General features: G+C 35.6%; 3 protein-coding genes across 5 annotated transcripts in view; 2 read left to right on the forward strand and 1 right to left on the reverse strand.

The window, feature by feature from the left end:
- Positions 1–148: 148 nt before the first annotated feature.
- On the reverse strand, positions 149–3,999 carry Letm1 (Leucine zipper and EF-hand containing transmembrane protein 1). Its single transcript, XM_088039194.1, has 3 exons — positions 3,731–3,999; positions 2,879–3,646; positions 149–1,734 (listed from the first exon to the last, which is right to left on the reverse strand). Exons 1-3 carry the CDS (start codon positions 3,783–3,785, stop codon positions 260–262), a joined length of 2,298 nt encoding a protein of 765 aa, XP_087895320.1. The 5' UTR covers positions 3,786–3,999; the 3' UTR covers positions 149–259.
- A 1,322-nt stretch (positions 4,000–5,321) lies between these two features.
- Positions 5,322–15,014, forward strand: LOC148172591 (uncharacterized). 3 transcript variants are annotated; one of them, XM_088038234.1, is made up of 6 exons: positions 5,322–5,470; positions 6,120–6,387; positions 9,295–9,480; positions 9,531–9,662; positions 10,221–11,867; positions 12,059–12,333. In XM_088038234.1, exons 3-6 carry the CDS (start codon positions 9,301–9,303, stop codon positions 12,236–12,238), a joined length of 2,139 nt encoding a protein of 712 aa, XP_087894360.1. In that variant the 5' UTR covers positions 5,322–5,470; positions 6,120–6,387; positions 9,295–9,300; the 3' UTR covers positions 12,239–12,333. The 3 variants fall into 3 exon arrangements, with proteins under 3 accessions (XP_087894360.1, XP_087894361.1, XP_087894359.1); XM_088038233.1 differs by having other exon boundaries at positions 5,323–5,470; positions 12,072–15,014; XM_088038235.1 differs by lacking the exon at positions 9,531–9,662 and having other exon boundaries at positions 12,072–15,014.
- A 1,595-nt stretch (positions 15,015–16,609) lies between these two features.
- LOC148172592 (leucine zipper putative tumor suppressor 2 homolog) overlaps positions 16,610–16,887 on the forward strand; it is a 35,977-nt gene continuing 35,699 nt past the window's right edge. The window contains exon 1 of the mRNA XM_088038765.1: positions 16,610–16,843. The gene's annotated coding sequence lies outside the window, so the exon portion shown is untranslated. The remainder of the gene's footprint in view (positions 16,844–16,887) is intronic.

The raw sequence follows: 16,887 nt of genomic DNA on the forward strand, positions 1-16,887 counted from the left end.
AGTGCTTATTACGTGATTCGACCATCATAAATATGTACAGCTCTCGAAATTTTTAAATGTTTCTTTTAGAAAAATTCGTTTGTACACGTTAACACTGTTGTCAGTATAATATGAAAATAAATAAACTATCAACATTCAAAGCTCCCACAATAATTAAGTAATTTATTTCATGTACAGAGGTACTATTGTATAATTCCGGAGGTATATTAAAAATAATTTAAAGAAAACTGGTAACAAAAATTGTCTATAATTAATTTAACTAAAGCATTTTGGAACTATCTGTTGGTTTCGTTTTATCAATACTGTTAACAGGTGGTGCGATTATCGTCGATTTCGCTTCAAACTTCGGTTTTTGTGGATCATTGCCTTTCACCGTGTCCTTTTTCGCGTCAACTTTTCCTTCTTTATCCTTTTGGAGAGCTTTCTCGATCTTATCTTCAACTTCCAAAATTTCTTCTTTATCTAGTAACTCCATCAATTCATCCATTTGTTTGTCGCTCAAGTTAACATTTTCTTTTCCGATGATCTCGATGACTTTCAGTACATCCTCAACTTTGATTGAACCATCACGGTCATCATCAATTTTTTTTAAGACACAAACGATCTGATCGATTCGTGATTCGTCCGAAACTCCTTTGAATCGCCGAATCGCGGCGATGATATCGTCTATTTTCAGCAACTCTTCTTTAGCTTGATCGGTTGCTTCAACTTCCAAGTCTTTCTTGAGCTGCTGTTCTTTCCGTTGCAGGTCAACGAGGCGAGAGTCTAATTTGTTGATCATCTTGTTGACGCTCTTGAACAATCTTTGAGCAGCTTTGCTTTCTCGGATTTCTGGTTTAGGTGAAGACGCCACTGCTTTGTTTAGATTTTCGACGTCTTCTTGGTAATCCGCCAGCTGTTCTTTCAATTCTTCTAGTTCACCTTTCTCGAGAAGTATCTTCTTCTCAGTAGCAACAGATTCGATAGCGTCTTCAAGCATTTCGAAGTCTTTCGCTCCCAAAGGTTCTTCTTTCTTATCTTTCTTTTCCACTTTCTCCAATTTCTCCACACTTATCCTAGTGGCAGTATCCTCAAGTATCGGTGTCGATGTTGCAGTCATCACAGGTGCTTTATCAATGAGCATTTCTTTCTCTTTCGCTTTCACCTCCAATTCAAGTTTCTTCTTCTCCTCTTCTTTACGCTCTTGTCTCTCTTCCTTCACCTTCCTCTCCTCTTCTCTCAACACCTCCAATTTAACCTTGTTATCAATTTTACCTTCTTTCTCTCCAATCGCAGCTTTAGTTTGCGTCATAATCGTTTCTGGAAGTGCAGAAATAGTAGCTTTGAGCCTATCACTAGTCGGAATAGTTTCAGGCAACATCAAAGCTCTCGACAGGAGTAACAGCGAAGGTGGAACTCTCTCATTTAGACTCAAATCGAGCCACTGTGTCAGTTGCGTTCTAAGTCGTTCTTCGGTTAAACCATAAGCTCTCATTCCGCGTGCACGACATGCTTGCTGAACTTCTCCTAAACTCAACGAGTTCACACCTTCTTTCTGGATCATCTTATCATCAGCTGCCAACGATCGGAGCTTCATTCGCAACTGGAAGCGAAGGAAATTGTTGGTCCCTAAAGTTTGGACTTCGAGGACGCGACATAAAGCGATTAACTGGCTCCTTGAAAGAGAGTCGAGGGTGATTTCATCTTCGAAGACTTTCGAGAACTTCATTATTTCTTCGTTGGAAACTTGCTCGCCTGGAAAAGGAAATTTAAAAGTTACATAATTGCTTGCAGTTTTTTAGATAAGCGCAAGATGAAGGTCAATGGGTGAAAAAGGAAGTCAAACAAGAAAGATTTAAAACGTTGATGCACTCTGTTTATGTAACATTGTGATGTGTCATGTGTAGTACGTTAAAAATGTAAAGGCAATAAAATACGTGTTATCAGTGTGACACAGAGGGAATAATGGTAGATTTTGTTTATCTGGACTAGAAGTTTAGCCTCCACAATAACCTTCTAGATTAAATCAAATTTTAGTAAAATGAAATTTAAGTTTATCTTGTTTCTAGGATGTATCTGTTGGTCGAGTAGAATTCATTCTGCAATCTAAACGACAAACAAAAAATGCGTAAGAAATGTATCATGACGACAGATTATGTAACACACTGAACTTTTGAACTGTGACAAAAAAATACTGAAAACAGGAAAACAGAAGCATTACATCATTTAAACATTGGCGATCAATTAATTTTAATTCCCCTTGTTTTTCTGTTATATTTTATATGCGATAACGAAGTCGCATCAATTTTATAATAAAGGAAAAACATCATTCGATGTTTTTTTTTATTCTTTCGCTTTGTGTGAATTGGAATATCCTGAAGTCACAGGATTGCACTTTACAGATATTGCGTACAATTTCTGGATAGCAACACGTTTCAGCTTTTTGTCTCCATAAATTGTGGCCTTGCTTGTTGACATGATTTTGTTTAGGTAAATATTTTGCTCGTAATGATAATAGAAAACGAGTATTGTATTATAATTTTCCTATCAATGAATTGAATAAACACAAAGAGACAGGTACTGTCGGTTTCCTAAAATCTGCCAACAATTACTTAAAAACGGATTCGACTGGATTCACTTTCCGTCTGGGATACAAAGGTCAAGTTCAGACCCTGATAAGATGTTTAGATAATTACAAACAACACGCGCATTGACTTTCATAATTTTCCTATCATGTGAGAAATGTAAAGCCACTTGTTGTATAATTTCTGGACATTTTGAAAATCGCAATTTTCCGGAGACCCTAGTGACAACTAGTGACCTTGCAAAATCTATTTTTATTACGCAATTGCTGGCAATATTATTGACCGATGATTAAGCATTTTAAGGTTATGTTCACCTGATGTTCGAATCTTCTGAAACCATTCTGAAAATTCCTTGGCGCGAGTGGACTTATGATCCGTGTGTTGTACCGCCATGTCATCCAAAGTCTCTTGAAGGAACTTTGCCATATCTATTTTGACTTTTAGGTTCTGTTTGATTTTGTTTTCTTTCTCAGTAGCTGTTTGGAATGTTGATGGTAACATTCCTGGGAATAGTTTTAAAAAGACAGGCAATAAAAACTCCATAAATGGGACGATGATAAAAACTGAAAATGGTAATAATCTGAACATGTCACCCACTGTTCTTGTAAGGAGACGGTATTCCCGTCGTGTTAACGTTTTTCCATTGAGTACTCTCCAGACCAACATTGCAGAAATTTTTACGTCAATAAACAGGAGACGAAAACCGTGGTAATAATGGACTAATTCATCAACAACTCTTTGTTTTATACTTTTTTTCTCTGGGGGCTTCTGCACCATTTCTGTGGAAGCTATAGCTTCCCTTTGTTTCTTCAATTCCTCAACAGTGACCTCAACTTTTGACGACGGTTTTAGCGGTTCTTTCTCAAAGTTTATAGATGACAGTGAGAAATTCCTAGTTTGTTGTTGGAAATTATGACTACTGTTGCTCCAAGTATGAGCACCCCATGATCTGTGTTCAAAATCCGTAATCAGTTTTGGATTACTTACTGACAGTAAACGTCTTGGATGATTACAACTGTTTTTGTATATTCGATCATTTCCAACACCCACACACTTCAATCTAATGTTTGAATCTTGTAACCCTAAAAATTACAACATGATTGATAATGTTACATAATTCGTTCAATTTTCGTCGATTTGACTATTTACGTGTGTTGTTTACTCACCCCTTAATAAAGTGGAGGATCCTTTTAACGTGTGAGGCCGGAGAAAAACGTGCATCGTGAAGTTTTTATATTTTCGAAAATGTACTTGACAGCTTATCAATTCTTGTTAGAGTTACTATTAAATGCCATTAATTGTAGTTAATGAAGTGAACATTTACGTTTACGGCGTTTTTTCGGTTATTAACCATGAACAGATAAATTCACATAAAAATTTTCCAAGACAGTGGATAGAAAAAAATGACATCACTCGATGACGTTTGAGTACCAACTGCAGTAAATTTATGACCCTAGTTTAGGTAATGAAGTTAGGAAAATTGTAATGCTACCAAAACGCCGAGGTGTATAATGGGTGGCCTATATTTGTTTAAGTAGTTATAAAAATGAATAAATTAATAAAATAAACTCAGAACTTACAATATTTTGTGGATTTTTTATTTATTTATTTTCTTGTTTCTTTAATAATTTATGACATTAAGTTCATGGTTGTTAAGTTTTTAGTATTCCTACTAAAGCCGTACTTCTTAAAAAAGAATTTTCATAAAACAATTAAAAATACGTAGCTATTCTCAAGTGTTTTTTTTAACAAACTTGTTTTAGACATTTGTCTTAAATAAAATACCGACCGGAGTAACATTTAGTATATTTTTCTTACACGTTTGCTGTTGCTAGAATAATTAATTATTGCTTCCTGTTTTTTGTTTCATTATTTTCCATTACTTCAGCTGGTTTATCGCATTCTTCTTTTTAATTCATCACTGAAATACTTTTTCCTTTTTTCTCATTCTCCGGTTTTAGTGTAATTAGTCCTTTTCAATCTTGCATTAAAATGAATAAAAACTACTAAAAACCTTTTCTTTGATAGGAAACAATGTAAACAAATCTTTTTGGTTATTTTTTAAACCCACACTCTTTTTTTTCTGCTAATAATCTAGTAAAATATATGAAATTAAAAGAGCTTAATTATTATAGTCCCGAGTACTTAAATACGTAAACGTTTAATTAAATAGAAAAATAGACCTTTTGTCTCTTTATCAGGACAAATAAAACCACTACGACCACTCACGAGTTTTACATAACATGAGTTTAAATTCAAATAAACCGAAGCATCTAAATATAAAATTTTGCTCACATTTTTATCTACACACTAAAATGATATTTGTTGTGTCGCAACCTTAAAACAAATTTTTGTTTGTTGATATTCATATAAAAGCGCTTTGTTTATAATGCGCCCCGCGCCATCGACGCAGTTGTATGAATTCCAGGTCAAAGATATTACAAATTCGCGTCAAAAGATCAATGTATCCTCATATCATCCTCAACTGTAACTAATTAAGAAGAAAAAGTGAGAATTGAACACAAATAATTGACACACTTTAGAGTTCTCTCAACTGAATACAGTAGACGCCCCGTATAAGAGTTGATCATCTTTTGTTTTAAGACTCAGACGTCTGTCTATTTATATCCATGATTTGAATAATGCAGATAATAATATGACCTGATGCGTGCATTACGATCGAAATGCACAATTTTAAAATCAAATATTGAAACCTTCCGGAGGAAAGTCAATAAAATTAACTCGTATCGGACACGCGCACATCTCTCTGCCACATTTGCCCGTGCGCAGTTTGAGCGGGATCCCTCCTGATTGGCACTGGCCATTGTGCCTAGCTGCCATGTTTTGTTAAACTGTGGGGTGTGTTGAAGAAATTTCACGTTTTAACATCAACCCCGTACTTTAAGGTAGGTCTAACAATAACAATTAACTTCTTTCATGTTGTGGATGGTGAATTTTCGCGAGTCACGCGCTCCATTCCACGCAACGAAATAACTGCGTTTGTTGTGCAATTCAATGGCGATTTTTCATGATTCGCGATGGGAAACGCGTTATTTCACCACTGTACTCATCGCATCCTCTTTTAGGGGTTGTAAAAACGCGAAAACTTCTGTAATTGGATTTTGGCGTAGTGGCCTTCGCTTTGACGTTTCGCGAAATTTCGCCATTATTTTTCTTGGGAGACCAAGCCAACGTGATTGTGGCGATGTCGGGTTTTTCTCAACGTCAGATAAAGCACAAGAACAATGACCGTGATTTGTGCGTCTCGGAGTGTTCTTTGCGTTTTTTTCTGTTCTTGGAATGTCAGGAATGACAGCGCGACAATGGCGGGCTTTCTGCCACAAGGGCGCATTTCCGTTAGAGATGGGCACGTGTCTTTTTGACGTCGGTGGAAATTGTTTTATTTCGGTTCGTGAAAATGCACTATCATCTGGGCGAGACGACAACCGCCGGGTTCATTTGTCCTTGTATGCGCTATTTTTAAACTCCCGAGTCCTTTGAACCGACTATTAGTGACATTGTTCTGGAGGGAAAATTGATGTTTGGCTGTTGCAGGTTCACAATGGGGGGTACAAGAACTCAAGTTCTGCAGTGAATCAACGAAGAAATCTTTTACTAACGATTGTTTTTGATGTTGGCTTGTTTCGCATTTTTTCTATTTTGATTTCGTTATGGATTTCGTTGCTGTTTTCACCTTATAATTTTACGATGCGTCCCAAAGAGGAGCGTTTCGGACTCTCTGTACGCCCCCAGCAAATTGAGACACAAACCTCACGTGAACCACTCAACTGCTGCATGGCTCATCATCATTATTTTTTATAAAGTAAGTAATAAATTTATGCCTACACTCCTTTGTGTCCTTGTCCTTCTAAAACCGTAGAAAAATGTGTATGGGAAGCCGCAGATTTGATTTATACGTTCTGTTTTTTTGCTTTGTGGTGATGGTAATGACAATGACATTGCTTGAAACGCCCACAGTTTCATTTATTTTCAGTTTGATATATCACGTGAATGAGAAAACTGGGAAACTTGTCCTTCCTGCATTCCAGTTGCTCGTTAATCGGATCGAATTATCTTCTGTAAACAACCTTGAATTGATACAATAGCAGACGTATGTGACCGGCTGCATTATCGAATGTAATCTACCCTCCCGGATAATGCATTTTTGTAATTCCCATGTTCTTGTTGACCTCGAATTTCATATATCGGCATGTTCCAAAAAACCCAAGTTTTGATGGCGTAGTGTAAAACAGGAGGTTATTGACTTAAAGACTCATTGAGTACTCAAAGCAGACCTTGGAAAAGGTTCAGTTATCTGGTGCTCGACAGTAATTTGACAGTCGCAATCTTAACAATCAAATTACGCTAATTATTTTGAGCGTTTTAAGGAAGGAAAGTGATAATTTTTACCAAGAGAACTAACAAACCCACGGATTTCAAAGCTTGTAACGATTTTCAATAACTTTTCAATTACAAAAGGGCGAGTAGATCAATGTACGGTTGTAAGCAATAAATTCAATATACTTTTGTAGAGCTTTCTCGATTGTTTTTTGCATTTCCAAGAGGTGTTCTTATCGAATAAAGTTTTCTTTTGCGACCAATTGGATTACGTTTTTTAACGTTCTGATCTTTAATTTTTTTTCCCTTATCTGTTGTTTCAACCTATACAGGGTGTTTTAAAAATTCATCTAAAAAATACCATGACACAATTTGAGCCTATTAAGAGAAAAAAGTTTTAGTAAAAGTCTTCTTGTTTTCAAGTTAAAATTACACAAAAATTTTAATAAATTTGCTTGTGTGCCACTGATTTTAAAAGTTAAGAAACTCAAGTTGCTGGTTGCTTAGGAAACAAGCCATTCCAGGTGCCAGTGATGTAGAAAGTTCGTGGATTGGGGTTAATTATACTTTGTCAGTTTTTGACCTAAAAATTGGTTTTTCATACTTCAATACTCCTTCTGGAATAGCACAAAAAAAAATTTCCAAGTATTCCAAAAACACCCTGTATTAAGTCTTTAGTGAGTTTAAGGCCTAATTCTCTATTATTTTGTTGAGGTTTTTTAACAATTTTAGCAACTTTGCGTTCTTCCTTTTTTCTACTTTGTTCAACTTTTCTTCAGTTATCCCAGTTTCAAAATTGTATTTATTTTTTTCTTATTTTTCTCCACTAGTCTAGTTTCTTACTTCTTCTTCACGTTCCTATGTTCCTTCACTTTTCTCGACATCTTTACAGTATACATTAATAGTGAAGGTGAAAATTGGTCATAAAAATTTCTCTCTATTTAGTGACCTTAGATCTCCGGACCGAATGTGCAACAAAACATTTAAAATTCCACTTTGGCGTAGTAGATTTAAAATTTAAGGATGTACTGAGAGTTTAAACTTTTTAAGAACGAAATGTAAAAAATCGTCAAAAATTACTTGTCATTTTACAGTACACAAACAATTCTAAGAACACTTTTTATTTCAACGTGTCATTCGTAGATAATGTTCATCAATAATTTTTTATAGATAAAGACATAGGTGGATCCCCTGAACTAAAATAGTACCACACAAATTACGAGTTTTTTTCTGGGTTATTTCAGGTAGATAATGTGATTGTGATTCATGTTAATTTGTAGAATACCCATAATTTCTTTTGTCATGAGCTTCAGATAAGTTTACACATGCATGGGACGCGACTGATATTGATCGATCATTGCAAAAGAAATGTTGTACATATGTACTTCAAGGTCAGAATTGCTTTGTTCGGTGTTGTAAAATTACTTTTAATCACAATATTTCATTGACGTCACTGGTATTTTTGAGGATTTATTTATTATGTATCTTTTTACCATGTTCGTCTTGATTATTATTGAGGTTTCAGAACTGTTTCTTTAAACTTTACAATTGTGTTTATTTATTTGTTTTTATTACTGTTATTGTCTATTTTTATGTGTTACTCAAATTCTAAGCATAAATAGAAAATGCACTGTACAGTGTCAACGAGCTAAATATAGAAAAACTTTAGAGTTGGAGTTTCTAGAGAAATAAAAAAATGTTTGGCTCAATATATCTGTCGTTGTGAGTTGAGGGTTGAAGTATAAAAAAAAATCCATAACGACTTCAATAATGAGCGTCTTAATGACACCACCTTAATGGTTTTGAGAAGAGTATGTTTCTTATCATGGATAAGTCTTTCTACTTAGCTTCATAAAAGTTATCCTACTGATAACTATAATTATTTTCTTTTTATTTTCTTCTAACGATATTTTGTGGGATTCTTGCATGTTATTACTTAGGGGGAAAACTAGTAACATTATCTAACTTTATCTTAAGCCTCAAAACATTTCCTGGAAATTAGTATTACAGATTGCTTAGATATGGATTGTTATCATAAATAGTTTTGTCGTGAATCTGTAAGTTATGACCAATAAAAAGTGATTAAGTAAGAGTTAGTAATCAAGAGACGAAATTACTAGTAAATGTTCGTGAAGTATTTGGTCATAAAATAAAAACAACGCGTTAAACCACTAAGAATATCGGTAATGTCATTTCTGTAAATTACATATTATGTATTATAGTAATTAACATCTTACGGGTTTTTGATGGAGGTTCAACACACTTTTGTTTGTTTTTAAAGACGAAAGGGAATGCAAAATATTTTCAATATAGTGCGCATTTCAAAGTCTTTAACCTACACTCCTGAAACTTTTGCGGCATTATGTTGTAACTTAATTATCGTCATTTTCAGCATATTATGAAGTATCCACAACTTGTGTCCATGCCAACGGCAGTTTCTGATTGGCTCGAGGAACAGTTGGAAGCTCGTGGAATAGACGCTGTAGTATATACTCGTTACATACTTAGCCTTTTGCACAGCGATACCGTAGATATCATTTATTCTGATGAAGATCTACACTTCTCTCACTTGAAAAAGGTAAGATCAGATTTAAACCATAGGAAAAAATTAGTTAGGTTCATTAACAGGAAGTGAGACGATCGGGTGGAAGTCGTAAGCGCTTTCGTCGCTCAGCTGATTGGTGGAAATATGCACAAGCTGATGCTGAGAAGCTCAAACGATCTGCTGCAGTAGAGTGTTTGATGTCTGCCTCTGAACAAGTATGTTTACTAATTTTTGTATAAATTTTGGTGAACTTACATGCTTAAATGCAGTGATGGTTATTGAAGTTTTTGGTGGAAATTCTAAACTCGCTTTTACTTCATTCTTATTTGAGTATTGTTTAAATGGTGAAATTAAATTTTATGGTGGGAAACATCTACATTTGACGAAATGTGGGTATTCTCATTTTGGTAAAAGTTTAACGAGTAAGTAGACGTTTTACGAAATTGGTGGGTTTTTCATCCAAGGGCTTCAACTATAACCGCATTCAATATGGGTAATTCTTCAACTAGTTTTGTCTCCGCAAATGTGACAAAACAAAATTAAAATTATCTTATCGGAGTTACATAATAGGCGATTTCATACATTTGAAGAATTATCCATGTCGTTAATTAACACCCCGCTAGTTTTTGTTTCTACTAAGCACTACTAAATTTTTGTTTCGCTTGCTTTTTTGTAATGTTTTCTCAACGAATTGTTTGTAAAAAAACAGTTGTAGGAAACCTCTTGCGTTATTAGTTTGTGTACGTATTTATTCGTATTTTTGTGTTTTTCAGACTTGCGGAATAGAGTCTCTTATTGACGAGTTATGCGATAAGCTAAATGAAATAAAGAGTGACGTGCACCACACCGATCCGCCCACAAAAAAAGCGAATCCGGAGCTCCAACAAGTTTCCCCCCAAGAGTTGGCTAAACGCTATTACGCCGCTTTCCCTCCGCTTAATCGCAACACATCAGCCTCTCCCTCCAAACTGATTTCATTGATACCCAAGTGGATACCGTCGCCTAAGAAGAAGCCCGTAGCCAATAACCGCAAACAAAACCGTTCGTACGAAGACACAATGAAAGCTAACAGAACAGCGAGCAAGCAGCGGTTCGGCGCTTATTTTTCTGGCCGCCACAACAATAATAACAAGAAGGAAACGGTTCGCCAAAGCGACTGCGATTGGACAAGCTCCAAGAAGTCGCGTACTGAGACAGCCCCCAAGTCGGACGATTCCAGTTTAGATTGGAATATGAGTGAAGAGGCGAATTTGTACGACGATTTGCCCGTGGATATTTCGGAGTTGCTTGAAGACTCGCCCACTCCTCACGATGTTACTGTTGAAATGATGAATTTGGCGAACATGAGAGATACCGGACGGAGAGGGTTTATCCAATGTGGCACCAACATTACAAGTTCGATTTGGACGAACGAGGCGGCCATGGAAGAGGACACAGTTTTTGATAACTACACTACTTTTGGTTCTGACTCAGTACTTGATCTTCAGTTCAGTTCCATTACTATTCACAATAATAACAATAACAATAATTGGGTCGCTGGTGGCGAATTTGCTTCACTTCCTGAACGCTCGATGTTTGAAGCCGCCAAAAGAAACGTTTGGGATTTGCCCAGTGGACGATGGTCGGAGGACAGCGGTTGCTTCGAGGACGAATACATCGTTAATTCTTTTGCCGTGAGTCTCATCAAGTTGAACCACGACAAAGAAGGCAGCGCTTTCGCTGAAGTGTTTCCGAAGAATCGCTCATCTTTCACGCCGTTCTCGAAAGTCATCGGTTCGGGCATCAGGCGCGATACATCTCTCAAAACTATCGATCTTGAGAAAGAAAAAGACGATTTGCTCACTTCGATCCACAGCCATTTTCGCCCAATCAACGAGAAACTAGATTACATTCATGGAGAGTACGCAGATGGCGCCACTTTTATCGTTTCAAACAGCTGGGATAAAATCAACTACCGCAGGACCGAAAGCGGCGCGATGTACATGGAAAATGATTACAGCATGAGAAAAAAGTACTGCGAATACAAGGTGAAGAACGGACCCACCAACATGGAGTTTGTACTGAAATATCTTGTGTGTCAGAACGATAAAGGCTGTCAGACGGAAGACGTGGATGCCGAAGTTGAGGCTATCAACTTAGATCGAGAACTTACAAAAGAACGGCGCACTCTACAAAAGGCGGCATCGTATAAGACCTTGGCCACGAACACGGATCATTCTCTCGGTGATATTCTTGGACATTGTGTAAGACCAGATAGCGCTGTTTTGTCGGAAGGCGTTTGGCAACAACAGTCATGCGATAAATGCAACAACAATTCTTCGGTTTGGAATATGAGCACAGACGGAATGAAACAAGAAAAAGAAAAGAAAGAATTAGGATGGCAGTTTGGGACCATGAGCAAAATTTGGAGCGGCGGAGTGGTAAGGATCTTTTTTAATTATTTACCTCTTATTTTCTTTATCTTCCTACACAAATACAATGAAATAAGATTTTTTTATAGGAAAACTATACAAGTGGTAAAATCTGTTTTATGTGGGAGATTACAAGCTGAAAATATTTTCCGCTGTAGCTCCTTTTAGCTTTAAATAGTTGTCTGTCCAACAGACTTTAGTTTAATTTTCCAGGTATGCCATGCATGCTTGGGCCGACCTCCTTCGACTTTGCAGCACAGCAAACTTCGCGAGGACATCAGCCAAGACGGCGATCAGCTCCTCTCCGACATAAGTACCATTCAGAAATCCTACATGCAAGAAAGTCTGCCAGTGACGGAGATCAGTTGCGATATCAGTGAACTCCTCCTGCCTAAAGAACGCAAACGCCGCCACTCGCTGATGGCAACTCAAATGGACGATTCTTGGAGTTTTGCTTCTCGTCTTGAAGAAGATTGCCTCATACAGATGTCTACAATACCTACATTGCGTTCAGTCACCTTGTAAACGGGGTAGGTCAATCAAAAATCACTTGGTAACACACGGCCGATCAGTGGCGTACTGTAACGACGCCACCGCAAAACGTGGTACTGCCATATTAATTTCAGTGCAGTCTTAACTATTGTCCCTGTCCATAAAAAAACTCCCTTTTTCTAGTGACGGACAAATATGTGACGCTCGTGTGTTATCGATTGTTAATATTAAATTATTAAATCAATTGTGAATAGAGATGGGCGGCCGCACAAGACCGGTGAAGCTTTTGTTGTTTTGTTTTCCTCAGTTGATTTTTTATGTTAATTTTAATCATGTACTTGAGCGAAATGTCTTGGGCGGGCCGCCGTGTACACAGTTATTTATGTAAGTATATTATGTAGGGGAAGTTCTTATTTTAGTTCAATTTTTTATAGCTGAACCTACACTTAGCGAATTGTTTGTTTTACTTGTTACGTGTGTATCAAAAACCAAATCATTTTAAACATAACGAAGATTTCGGCAGGTAGAATGGTGTTATGGGTAAGCACACCCGTTTTTGTTCATTTGTACCCAAATTCATTATGAGCGCGCATGACTTCAAAGCTCTCGTTTAGAATCACTTGCCGGACATCGCTAAAATTTTATTCCATCAGTCTGAAATTTTTCGTATGTTTTTTGTCGGGCCTACAATTTTTGACGAGGTTTTAGGCAGCTTCCAGCAAAAGGAAGCAAAAAGTCGGATGGAACCGGAAAAGATTACCCCTGGACCGTGTGTTTTCGGAAACCGCGCTTAGTTTAATTTTTGCTCAAAAGAAAGTTAAAAATGGTTTTGATCGGCTCATCCATTTCCGGAAACGCGTTTAATTTGTTGTTTGTTTTCATTCAAAATGTCCGTTTTGTTTTTATTTTGTTTTCGTTATTAAATTTTATATGGGATCGAGGGTAATAAATAGATCAGAGCAGTAGGAAGAGAATAAATGATTTTTTTGATCTGCTTTACCAGTACTAAAAAGCTCATATCGGCAGATCTTTATTTCCCACTTTTCTTTCGCTAATATTGTAACCCAACAATATAGTTGAAAATGTGTATCTATGTATAACGTTTAGGGCATTTTAGTATAGCTCTTTGAAGTGCAGCATTGAACACCTGTAGTTGCTCGGGACGGCGCTTTTTGTGTTTTTGTGCCAAAATGTGCCGCTCTCCCCTAGTTGTATTTTTCGAAATATGTAACTATTATAAATATTGGAAATGGGTACTACCATTACTGGTTTATATTTAGTTTTCGTTTTTGTTTTATTTACTATTTTGTAGAACGATTAGAGAGGGTGGCATAAATTTTCGATTGCAATTCATAGTCATTTGGAGCCAAAGTATCGTAGTCTTGTAATATTACCTATTTCTTCTGATTCGGGAGCCCCTCTCTAATCGATATAACCGAATATATTTCTTATCAATTATATACATAAGAAGAAAAAAAAAGAAAAAACTGTTAGTTTTTAGAGTTGTGTTTCTGGTAATTGATTGACGCGTTTCATTGAGCGTCTAGTTTTAGATATTTTTTAATGAGAGAAAAGCCATCGCATATCCGATACAGTTTATATTTTTTTTGAAGTGCTTCTTTGATCATTTCAAATCCTTCTTGTGTGAGTGTAGTGTGCCTGTTTGTATGTATCAGCCAATCAAAATTCTGTTGTGCTCTAAAATGTGAATATTTTCCATTCATCAATGTATATTCAATCGCACCTTAAAATCAATCATTACAAAGCACAGCAACAATTTCTACTAGTTTAATTTCAGTCTTGCCATCTGCTAAATTAGTGTACTTGCAAAAAAAGGTGCTGTTGAATTTTATTGTATTTCCATAATTTTTTTGTATGTTGTAATTAATATTGCAATAATTTTATATAAACGTATCGTCATAACTTGTTCACTTCATTAGTTTGTTGTTTTCTTACTTTAATTTTCTTCCAGTTTGTTATGATTGTACGTAATAAAGTGAACTTGTTATTAAAAAATAATATTTCAGAGGAAAGTGATACAACGATTAAAGTTATTCATTTTAATTGTTGCAACATTTTCGTTTTTGTTTCTATGCATTCGTGATTGGTGCGTTAGTATTTTGGGTATTATTATTAAAAAAAAAAAGAAAAAAAAATTAACCAATCACTGTTTGCACCAGATGTTAGTGTGTAGCATAATCTTTTATTTTAGTGCCTATTAAAACTAGTATAATTTGACCTTTTGCCTTATGAAACGTTACATGTAACCATCTTTGTATGTTGTTTACATAGAAATTCTCATCAATGTAACATATTCAATTGACTCAATTATCAAATAATGCAGTTTGTGGCTTAATTAATTCATAGTTTAATTATTATGATAAAGAAACGCAAAAAAATTTAAAAAATTAAAAAAACAAAGGTAAAATATTTTGTTCAGTTCTGATAGGTCTGTGTATCATACGAAATTATCAACAAATAATAATTAATGAAATAATTCATCGTCATCAGTCATTAATAAAAAAAAAAAGTTATAAAATGGGTGTACTTGCGGGCGCAGTTTGTTAGTTTTTCATACTTCTTAAAGCAAATAGAATGCCAACTTAAATTGGGAAATCCCCTTGAGTTTGGTATTTAAACAAATAAAGCAAGTACAAAGCACGACTTTGCCTTTTTATTCTCTTGCATATAAATATTCCTATCCTACCTCTTTCATTTACGTTTGCGTTGGTTTTCGACGATTTTTTAAGGTAAATGTAAACTCCAGGAATTACAAAAACAAAAATGCAGCTCGGCTACGGATTTCTACTTAAGTCAAGTATTGTGTCACAAAGTGATGTAAAGATGGCGTTACGTAGCTGCGTAATCTACAGTGACTGCGAACTTACGATTAAACAAGCTCATTTTAATTTGTTAGATTGCCTGGGGATTTTTAATTACATTTTACTGGGAATTCAAACTAATGTTTAAAAAAGACAAGTGTGTTATTTCTGAATTTTCAAAACGTAGAGATTTTTGTTAATTTCTAAAAGAACCTTAATGGGAAAGAACTCTGGTAAGGAGCATGTCTAACACGACAATATTATCGAAATCAATTTATCTTTGAATTCGTTTTTGTGACTACTTTTATGGCTTTCATTACAAGCTTCATACTTGAAAAACTTCATTTGAATTGCGGTATCGAAATAGGTCTACAAAAACGGCTTTCTAATGAAGAAATAATTTCCTATCACATGCACATTTTGTATTGTTGATTAAGTTGTTCGGTTCTGTAGTAGTGAAGTTAAATACTGTAATTTTGTATAAATTTATTCATTGTCAATATGTAATAATTTAAAAATAATGATTATTAATACTCAAGAACTTTTACATTCAGAAAGTTAAAATTTAACTGATTTAAAATTGGTCAGAAATCCATTTCATTTCTAAATTTGTTTGCGGCCTGTTTATTTTTATGGTGTATTATTATTTTAATACAAAAGAAATGTCTTGATAAGCCGATTATTTGTTTTAAAAAGTAGAATTGAGAGATTGCTGAACTGTGATAAATAATAGAAATAAACGGACGACATGCAATACTTATGCCGAAGTAAAAAATCTAAATTTTCGTTTGGGAATGTAAAAATCAATTCTTCAGTAAGGACAATTTATGAAAAACTACTTTTTTCTGTAAGCTTGATTGGTTTGTCGTTGTTTTAACTGTTATTCTGTTTTCACAACGCATATGTTTTTTCTCGGATTCTCCTATTGTTTTCTTTGGAACTGCTTTGGACAGACATTTTAAAAATGTATTCGTGCTAAGTATGGCTTTATCTTTACAAATATTTACTGTATTTCGCAACAAATAAAGTTGTCATTTGTTGTTCAATAGTTTTATTATGTAAGCACACTTTTTCGTGTTCCAAATTTGTGATTCGTTATTTGAGAATCCGGAGCAGTAGAATACCTTAAGCTGGGTTAATGCGTGCGTTATAGCATGTAACAGGTATCGGAGCTTTCTTCGCGAAATAGCCGGAAGAAATAAGAAAGACTGCTGGGGAACAACGTCGGAATAATCTGGCAAAACTAGTCAAATCGTCGCCGATCCGTTATGCGATGTCCTCCGCGACCACCGTTAAAAAGCAAACAGTTTCTAAGAAAACCTCAACATGTTCCCGAAGATAAATCACCCATTGTTTACGTTTCATTTCGAATGTGTGTTAACCGCGAATTGGCATAAAATCTTCACGTGTGTGTTTGTGACCGTTTATGTGTGTGGGTTAGGTTCAACCTGCCGCACTTAAGCACTTGACTGAGAGAGCAGTTAGTAAGTCAGTGGTGGTAAAAGCGACTCGAGTTAGTCTTGCACAGATATTCTTGGTCAGCGAATCGCGTGTGTTCACCTGTACCAATCTTCGAGTTGTAGTGGGTCACTTGGACGTCGTCACTGTGCGGAGTGATCTGTGATTTGACTCGACGGAGGATTTTCGGGATTTTTTTTGGAATTGGGACAGGTAAGGAGTGGAATTTCTTTTTGAAAGATTTTTGAATGAAAACC

This window comes from Gnatocerus cornutus, chromosome 6, assembly GCF_029298725.1.
Source record: "Gnatocerus cornutus isolate USDA-ARS CGAHR chromosome 6, icGnaCorn1.1, whole genome shotgun sequence".
In the NCBI taxonomy this organism is placed as follows: domain Eukaryota; kingdom Metazoa; phylum Arthropoda; class Insecta; order Coleoptera; family Tenebrionidae; genus Gnatocerus; species Gnatocerus cornutus.